This window comes from Temnothorax curvispinosus, unplaced genomic scaffold, assembly GCF_003070985.1.
Source record: "Temnothorax curvispinosus isolate PA1 unplaced genomic scaffold, ASM307098v1 QBEX01013760.1, whole genome shotgun sequence".
Classification (NCBI taxonomy): domain Eukaryota; kingdom Metazoa; phylum Arthropoda; class Insecta; order Hymenoptera; family Formicidae; genus Temnothorax; species Temnothorax curvispinosus.
Window position 1 is genome coordinate 1 of NW_020223540.1, and position 10,178 is coordinate 10,178.

The 10,178-nt window shown below is 48.7% G+C and overlaps 2 protein-coding genes across 2 annotated transcripts; both read right to left on the reverse strand.

The window, feature by feature from the left end:
• Positions 1-1,412: 1,412 nt before the first annotated feature.
• On the reverse strand, positions 1,413-2,637 carry LOC112463951. The gene is made up of 3 exons (XM_025030686.1): positions 2,387-2,637; positions 1,755-2,341; positions 1,413-1,654 (listed from the first exon to the last, which is right to left on the reverse strand). Exons 1-3 carry the CDS (start codon positions 2,635-2,637, stop codon positions 1,413-1,415), a joined length of 1,080 nt encoding a protein of 359 aa, XP_024886454.1.
• Positions 2,638-9,220: 6,583 nt separating this feature from the next.
• On the reverse strand, positions 9,221-9,892 carry LOC112463952 (interstitial collagenase-like). The gene has a single exon (XM_025030687.1). The coding sequence runs from the start codon at positions 9,890-9,892 to the stop codon at positions 9,221-9,223; it is 672 nt and encodes a 223-aa protein (XP_024886455.1).
• Positions 9,893-10,178: the final 286 nt, after the last annotated feature.

Consider the following 10,178-nt stretch of genomic DNA (forward strand, 5'->3'; position numbering starts at 1 on the left):
AGTGATCTAATGACACAAGATACCTTTTACGAATGGATTAATTATCACGATAGATACGTCAAAAGTTTACGCGTCGGTGCGGGAGGGGATATCCCCGCCGCGGTTTCGACGGATCATTCGTACAGCGTGGAGAAGCGAGACGAGGAGGAGGAGGAGGCAGGATGCAGCGGCGGCGGCGGGCTCGACGCGTTGTTCGACCTGACGGAGCCTGTCGCGATCTCGATCGTATTCCGCAGCATATATCGAAGATGAAAGATCGACAGATGCTTACCGTAAGGTCCCCCGGGGAGATCGGATCACAGTTGATCCGTCTGGACGTCTACGACATCAAGGATATCGCGAACAAGGAGAGACGTGATTGGTGGAAATACGCGAAATTGCGATCTCAGATCCTGACCACTTTGCCGCGTACGGATCGCAAGCGATTATTAGTGCGTCAGTTATTGGATCAAGCGGCGGACGATTTGAGGAAGATTCCCGGGGTTACAAAGGAGACGAGGAACGTCATACATGAAAGCGGCGTTTAAATATATCGCGAACATGCACGTCTTAATAATGTTTTTGAAAAAAAGACTTATTATTATATTCTTTTATCAAGATACACGTTTATTTAACTTTTTTTTTTTTCATTACAGAGGTACATCATACCGTCAGGGGCCCCCAGTAGAACCACCCACTACTCTACAAAAAAAATGTAATATGTAGAAAAAAAATACATTATCTTAACTACAACACGGCTGTCTCATTTCTATAATACAATAGCGTTACAGAATGTCGAGACGCGCGCGATGTTCCGCCCACCAATCGTGTAACTTGCACACGTTCTCCATGGCGCAGTTCCTCGCGTGGCGTCTGCAGAGGAAAGATCGGATCGCACTGAGAGTCTCTAGTCGACCGATGTCCTCGTATTCGACGTCCTTCGACTCGATCTTAACGTTGAACTCACCGACGGCGTCGCCGAGAATCTCCTCCAACCATCCTTTTTTTTCAGCGCCTTTCACGTAAACGAGTTTGAGCGTCTCGCAGTTCAGCCTATCGCACACGGCGCTTCGGATGATCGTTCTCGCCCGAACGTAATTCACGTCTCTATCGTTCCATTTAAAACCATGATGATTTGCCGTCAACCAGCACGCCCGCGATTTTTCCGCTCTTGTTAGAAGATTCCACGCCAATGGCGCGCGAAACACGTAGTGAATCAGTTCCTTTTCGTCTCTGAGCACGGCCACTTCTTTAACTGTGAACTTTTCGCGGATAACGAATCCCTGCAGATCCACGAATATCGGTACGTCGCGGTCGGCGGACATCGTCTCTCTGTACGGTCAGTCGCTACCCCCACTCTGTTTGAACCTGCAGCTTATCGCGATTTCGTCAGACGAATAGATACGTTCTTCTTCTTCTTCTTCTGTTTTCCTTTACACGATCTTGCGGACTATGTTAGTCAGCGGATTGTACTCGATCACGCAATTGTGGATGATGAGACAGTAGGCCGTCGTATTGGAATCTATATTACGTTTGCAATCGAACTCTATGCGAACGTCTACGGTGGCGCTTTTGACGGATTCGTTCTGACGAGAACAGTCGATGACCACGAACGGGCCCCATTTGTCGAATTCTTCCATCGTTAGAAGCGCGTTCTCTCGCATCCGTAATACGACTTTCGAAATTTTGCGTACATCTCGTACAGTATGGCCGTTCTACGCTTCTCAAAATCCAAGTTCATATCGTCGTAGGGATAAAAATCTGAATTAAGGTACAGTTCACATTAGTGAGATTACCGTCGTCGAACTCGAAGGCGTGTTTCAATAAGTTGTTGGACCTCCCGGTTTGTAGCGCGAAAATGACGTATCGCGGTTTCTCAAGCTGCGTCGCTGCTTCCACAGCCCACGAATGCCTGTTCGTGGTTTGGAGCAAAGGGTACTCGTACAAATCCCACGAGCGGAAGCCCATACTTAGGTATTGTCCGCTCTCCAACGTTCGTAAAAAGGACAATTTATTGACGTCGTTCAGCACCACGTGCGGCATTCGCCATTGCACTTTCAACAGAGTAATCGTAGGATTCTTGTGACGTTCCGGTTTCGTGACGATGCAATTAGCGTCGATTCGGGAACGTATCAGAATGAGTTCGTGTCGCGCGTTTATCACCACGTGTTTGTAATCCTCGCAAAAACCTAGCAGAACGTTAAGGGGTACGCAGAAATTGAAATCGCCGATTCTAGTTCTCGAACGAGGTCCCACGTATTCATTGATCACAATCCATTCAGCGTTTTGCAGTTTCCTGCTTCTCTCGGTGGTCAACGACACGAAATTCTTGATCGAACTGGTTATTCCGACGTTTCTGTTCCTGTCGATCTCCACGCCGTTGAGTTCGTATCAAATCTCGTCGAACATGAACGCCACGCAATTGTTGTCCATTGTCGTATCCGAATTCTTTTCCGGAACGCCGTCGGAGAGTACTCCCTCGATGTACAGAAAACTTTTGCAGGTTAGAGTGTACAGATCCTGCTGTTGTATTGGAATTCGTATTTCGTCGCTGTGCCCGAACGTGGTATTGGCATATGGATTGTAAGTGTGTGTCTCGATCTTGACGATGCGATCGTCGAAGATCGGCTCACCTCCTATACTCAGGATGTCGGTCATGATCGTTTTTCATGACGAATCCCAGAGATCGTAGAAAAGCGACGTTTGCAGCGCTCAGTCCGTTTTTCTTCTTCTTCTTCTCTCTTACAATCGGTCTGCGCGTTCCTTTCGTCGGAGCACCGAACGATAACGTTCGCGGTGCAATGACGGATGCGGCTCTTGCGAACGAGTCGTTCAAAACGAGCATCTTTCGCGCACGCACATATCCGCCCCCGATTTTGTATTTTTATTTTCTGCGACGCACGTGTAGTCGAACCGTTATCTCCTCCCCGCGGAAGTCGATCAATCGTCCGATCTGATCCACGACGCGTAACGTTATATTGGTGACACTCCGCGCGATGACCGGAAGGTAAATGATCTGCGTCGGAGTCTCCGACAGCTTATATCCCGGTGGAACGTTCGACGCGAATTCGTGTATCGTGCCGGCCTGCCGTTGCTGTAGGCTCCCGCGGTGACGTTGCATTCCACGCAAATGATATTCACGCGCATAATATTCACCGGTTTATCGGACGCGTGCCATTTATTTGGCTCGAGTATGCGACGTGTCGAGAAACCTAACCTAACAAAGAACCAACGTTGTTCGATTTGGTGAAGTCAACTCTATAGGCACACTTGATTTCGCTTCTCATAGTGTTCTCGTTAGCGCGTAAAATTATCGAGCGTTCGCTTTTCTCGCGGTCATCATCGTTATCGTCCACGTATATGTAATCGTCTTTCTTCTTCGTACTTTTCTTGCGGAGGATAGCTGTTCTCAGGTATCTATCTATAGCGTCCAGTTCGTACGATCCTTCGGGAATAGCGATCACGTCGTTGTTGTCAAAGTAAAATCTATTGTTCGTGAAGTCAATGTTCGGTATCGTGTTGTACATCTCGAAATTCGCGAGGCCTATCTCGTATTCGCCGCCGCTCAGATCCAGAGCGGGAAAGTAGCTGGCTGAGAGGACGCTGCTTCTTCCGGATAGCGAGAGAGTCAGCGACATAGCGAGATTGTTTCTCCCTCTCTCATCGTCAGAGACGTTTCCAGTCGACGTCTCGGAGGAACCGCAGACACAATTGACCGCAGATGCTCTGATCGAACGTCTGATACGAACGACGGTTGTACACGATATTCACGTCACTCCCGAGATATCGTTCGAGTTCCCTCGGGGGTCGAAGATTTCCAAAACTGTCAAAGTAGATCGCGTTGTTGCCCCTCTTTGCATAGGCGACCCAGTGCGTACCCGGGCCTTCCTCGTCGTCGAGATTTACTATTCCGCTCTCGTCGCGACGCACTTTCGTCGGCAACGCTTCGCGCATAAACACGCCCCTAAAGAAAGGTATCGCGAAAGGCGCGCGGACCGATTCAATTGCTCGTTCGTCGTGACGCCGAACGTCGGCAAATCGAGCGTCATCAGTGTCTTTTTCGGCGATTGTTTTTTTTTTTTACACGTTCTCGTTCGTTTTCTGCTCGTCACGCCACTACCGCGTTTGTACGACGCGAGATATAGTCCGCGACGCTCCAACGCACGATTGTGACGTTGCAGTTCCTCGAGCTGACGTTGAGCGGCCTTATTGTCGCTCACCGCCTTGGCCACGCCAGCCGCTCCACCGATCAGGGATCTGAGCGCTCCCAGTATCGGTAGAAAGGGTAGGAGACCCCCGCGTTTCGCCAACGGGAGAATTTTCTTCCTCGTTACCGCTCCCCTCTTCCTCTTTCTCATGCCCATGCCCAATTTCGTTTTTGTTTTCATAGCAGCCCATACGGCGGTCGCGGCGGCTCTCTCGCCAATGGTTGTGTCGCTCGCCGTGATACGCTCGCGCGCCTTTTTGGCTAGCGCTCGATCGGCGACGTGTCGATCTGCGAGATCACCGCTTCGCGAGTAAGCGATATCGTGCTCGCGACACGCCTCGTCCAACGGATTGATACCTCGATCACCGCGCGCTAGTCGCTTGGCGAGACAAGTACCCGGCCCGCAGAATTGATAGCCGGGTATGTGTAATTCGACGGGTAGCGCGTTTATCGCTTTGTTGAGGAGGCCGCTGCCAGTGCTTCGCGCCGCTGCGCGCGACATGCGCCGCAATCCCTTATGAGCGATGGTGGACCGTTTATGTGCGTTCTCTGCCACGGACGATTGTAATGTTCCAAACACGGACGACAGTCCCGTACGTCGGGATCCGTCCTCAGATGAACGGGTAGTTTGTCCCACAGTCGATCGACGTAATCGGAAAAGTTGCGCAGCAGAAAAATCTTCGGCACAAATTTCAGTTGCTCGGCGGACAGACCGAGAATATCGCGTTTATCCGCCAAGACGAGAAACATCGCGGTAACTGAGGGCGTATACCGATCGAACGTACGTATAAATAGGGCAAGTGTGCGCGCACGCGCGTAACAATGCAATTCGTGAGACAACCGTCGGCGATAGGAGTGTCGAATCTCGATTGCAAGACGCGACTGACGTCGGGTTTAACGTCGAGAGAAATGCGTCGACACGGCCCTTTTTTACCGATCGCGATACGTTGCGTCATCTGCGTCCCTTCCAATTGCGGTAAGACGAACGTGTTGATAAGCTTACTAGAAAGTCTGCACGGTCTGCGTTTCGAAAACGTATACGTGTACTCGAAATCTCTCCATCAGCCGATGTATCGTTACCTCGAGAGTCTGCTCGAATCGATGGACGAGATCGGTTATCGCGCGTTCTCCAATAATCGCGACGTCGCACAGTGGGAAATTCCGTGCTGTTTTTGGACAAAATTCTTGTGACAGCACAATTTTTAAGATATCCCGTTGATTTTTTTTTTTAATGCTCAGAAAGATTTGTGCATTAATGCAGTACTGCGGAAATATATTTGTCGCACAACGAAAATTGTTAAACATAGAGTGCAATCCAGTAAATATGAAATTCATGCAAAAAACGGTAATCCCTTCATAGACACAAGCTTCTAAGGTATAATTTAACCAAGATGGATATTATTTTAACTATGTTTCAAGTCGCTGATAACAAATTCAAGCTTTAAATTTCAAAATTAATTTGTTTAAACAAATTATCTCAAAGTAAGATGTTTTATAAATTTTCATTTCAAAATCTGTTGATACAATTACATAGAAAAAACATAGTAGGCCTTCAAAGTAATATCTTTTAGATCTAAATTGTTAATAATAATTTACGATTATTTTTTTAACCTAAAATATAATATCTCCTATATCTTTATTTAAAGGAATTAACGGAAGATCATCAAGCGAAATGAGTATAATTTTCATGATTTTTGATAGCTGATTACGAATTCAACCTCAGAATTGCAAAATTAATTTGTTTAAACAAATTTATTTAAACAAATTATCTGAAAATAATATTTTTTATAAATATTTATTTCAAAATCATTCTGCAGATGGAATTACATAGAAAAAATAGAAAAAGCCTCCAAAGTAACACCTTGTAGATCTAAATCTTGTGCTGTCACAAGAATTTTGTCCAAAAACAGCACGGAATTTCCCACTGTGCGTCGTGCCGCCGAGCGAGGCGTTCCCCGGTTCGATAATCGTGTTCGACGACATGGCCTGTGACAAACAGGACGCAATCAGGAAGTACTTTGCCATGGGTCGATATTCGAATATCGATTGTTTTTACCTCTGTCAAACGTACGCTAAAGTATCTAATACGCGACAATGCGAATCTGTTGATCCTGTTTAGACCAGACGGAACTAATCTAAAACACGTGTACGACGATCACGTGAGCCCCGATATGTCGTATGAAGATTTCTGCGCGTTGTGTCGCGAGTGTTGGCAGCGCAGGTACGGGTTCGTGGTGATAGACAAGGACAGCGCGCTACAAAACGGCAGATACAGACGAAGATTCAACGACTTTGCCGTACTGTAGAGCGATCAGTAGCTGTCGAACGTTCCGAGAGCGATGAGCGACGCGAAAGACACCGTTGACCGAGAGAAGACCGCGCGGCAGATCGCTAAAACGCGCGCGTCGATACGCAGAAAATACAGAGCGTTGAAAACCGGCAGTATGGAGAACGAGATGGCTCTCGAGAGACAATTCAAACCGATCGTCGACCCGTTGAAACAAATCGTCGAACACGTCAAAAGAGGCGAATCGACAATGCGGCGGCGGCGACGACAAAAGGTTTCGTTATTAAAAAGAAACGCGAGCAAAGCGAAGACGACGACGACGACGAAGGAAAAGTCGCGCGAAAAATAATATCGAAACCTAAGAAGAAAAAACAAACGAGCGCCGAGTCAGAGATGCTCCCGATCCACTCCACCCATGTGCGAATTTCAAAAAGGCTCAGTGCCGGCTTGGTACTGGTGCCAGAGTTACCAGTACTGGCTGACGACTCTGGGCCAGTACAAGCTAAGATCGGGGTCATTACTGGGGCAATGTCGGAATGATAACACGGGTCCCAGTCTTGGCGCCAACTTTGGCCCGACACAGAGTACTAGTACGGGGACAACACTGATTACCAATATTGGGCTAACTCTTGGCGCCAACTTTGGCCCGACACAGAATACTAGTACGGGGACAACACTGATTACCATATCACTCGCGGCGTGTTGCTTTCGTGCCGCGGTCGTTACCTCCGGCGCCGCTCGAGCAAAAAGTTTTCTAAATCCCCTTGCGGCGTGTTGCTTTCGCGCGGTTGTTACCTCCGGTCCCGAGCGAAAATTTTCTAAGTCGACCCAATACATCCCCAGTACTGAGCCGACTTTCGACCGTAAATCAATATCATTTCTGGCCTTATAGAGGATTCACACTGCGTCCGATGTTCGACGTACGACGATCCGACATCCAATAAGAAATTTTTGTCTCTAATAATAAATTCTGTTATTGGATGTCGGATCGTCATACGTCGAACATCGGACGCAATGTGAATCCTCCATTATACACGGTCAGTACTGAGACGAGACTCGCCTCGGAACAAAATATGGTTGGGAAACGATGCTCCCCGCATCGACTTCGTTGTACGTGCCTTTTTCGTGTACGTATTCCACAAACGTTTTACATATTCGTACGGACCAAGCAAAACGCGTTTGCACGTCTGTAGGTATCGCTCGTGTCGCTCGGCTCGTCGAGTGCACCGAACCTCTATAGTACCCAGCCGGCCGGTCGAGCGATCGGCGACGCACGGTCTTACGCACGGTCGCTTACGGGCGCCGGAGGCGAGACGCTAAGCGAGACGAATGACACCATAATTCGGGGTACTTGTAACCGAGAGGCACGAACGCGGTCGTTACCTCCGGCGTGGGCTCTAGCAAAAAGTCCCCTCGCGGCGTGTTGCTTTCGCGCGGTTGTTACCTCCGGCGCCGCTCGAGCAAAAAACTAAGTCCCCTCGCGGCGTGTTGCTTTCGCGCGGTTGTTACCTTCGGTCCCGAGCGAAAATTTTCTAAGTCGACCCAATACATCCCCAGTACTGAGCCGACTTTCGGCCGTAGATCAATATCATTTCTGGCCTTATACACGGTCAGTACTGAGACGAGACTCGCCTCGGAACAGAATATAGTTGCATGGGAGTACTGGTCACCGAGACTGGCACAATACTGATCTAGCGGTTTATCTGTACTGGGGCAGTACCACCCATCATGTCTTGGCAGCCAATATTGTGCCACTTCTGGGCCATGCGGACAACTCTGGCAGAAGTCCGACATTAGCACATGGGCACGCCTCTGAAACCGCGAAAATTATTGCTGCACGAGCGGATGGGGAAGGAGCTGGAGGTTTTCGCGTCGCCGTTGCCCTTCCCCAAAACACCCGTAAGGGACGTTCTACAAACGCCGCAGAATCACTAGGAACAGTTCATTGGGTCCGTTGGGACAAAGATACATGTGCGCTCTTCTAAACGGGGACCCACAAAATGAATTCGATATCGTTTACGTTGTGTACGTCGGGAATGACGGTACGATGCTCGGTGACAAATGGTTCAAGGTGAACGCGGACGATTCCGTGATCGTGGACGGAATGAGATACACGGGCACGCCCGGCTTGTACGAATTAATCTTCAAGAGGTATCCCGATGGTGCAATTTACACCAAGGACGACATGCAAAAGTACAGAAATATACTGTTAGCGACAAACGCTTACAGACGCTACAGACGCTTACAGACGCGATTATAATGCTCTTAACTTCATAATGGGCAACAGGGGACAAAAATACACGAAAATCATCGCTCCGTTGGTATCGCGCGGTAGAATCGGTAGTAATAGAAAGGGCGTGACCAGATTACGGTCGATTATGAAATTGAACGACAATACAATGGATTACGTTTATTGGGACGATCCTAACGAATTGGTGGATTGTCTGCGATTACTCGATAATCGAGTCGATAATCGAGGAGCTTTGCGAGATCGGATTGATTATAAATTGAGCTGTCGCGTCGATCGCGACGGCAGTACGTTTCTCGACGAGAGATCGGCGCAATGTCGGTGAACAAATTCGGAATGTCTCTGAGGAAACGCGGCGACGGCGGCGGATTCGCGACGGAAAGATCGCGATTCTCTATCAACTCCCTGCGGAACTACGTACGAGACAGCGCGCTTTGCTTGAACAAGGATTTCTACGACGCGAGGGAGCGCAAGCTACGACGTCTAGCCGTTGTCTAGCCTAGTACAGATCCATCTCGACGTCTTTCGTAGTCGTCGTTGCTATCGTCGTCGTCGTTGTGGTAGTCGTCGGTGTCGTCGTTATTACTTTTGGAACTTTAGCGTTTTCTTTAGCGCCGTACAGATGTTGAATGGAAAGAACGTCCTCTAGAGTAAATTGAACGGAAAATGTCTTTTCAGGTACGAACGCGAACATCACCGAATCTTCGCGGAAGGTGTGCGGCAAGCCTAAAGCGTGACCGATCTCGAGCGTCAACGTCTGAAATAAATTGTACGTCCCCGGGGGATTCTTAGTCAGCTGTATTTGCCACGTCTCCGCTTTGTCTACGTGCACCTCCGAGACAAAATTGGGGTCTCCGGTAAGAAAGAACGCGTGAGCGACATCTCCGTTAGGACCTCTGAACGCAGACGAACACGGTTCGTTTTGTCGGGAGTATAGCATCGCGTGACGCTCCTCACGAAACGATATCAAAATATCGGGATTCAGCGAATCGCGTTCAAACGTCAATGACGAATTCGCTGCCCACAGATCGAACGCGGCTCGGGTCGTCTTCAAGATTATGTCGTTGGCCAGATGAAAGTTCCATTTGAGATGTTTCCTCGGCCATTTGTCCGAAAGCGGAGCGAACGTGCGCTCCGAAATGTCCTCGACGCCGCATCGCGGTTTACCCATTCGATTCAGCGTCTCTTTGTTTAATTCGCCGTCGCCTGGTAGTCGATAGAATTCTTGAAACAGTGAGACGGTTCGATGTAACTCCTACGTAGTGTTGTAGGACGATGAAAATCGCTGTGCACCGCTGTTATCCAGATACCCATATTTTTGCAGATAACTGATCGCAACCTCATTTTCACTCGATTTACAATTTACCGCGACGACGATAATAATCGCGCACGTAATTACGCGCGCGAGCAACATCGTCGAGAGATAACGATACGTTTCCCACCTCGACCCCTTGACC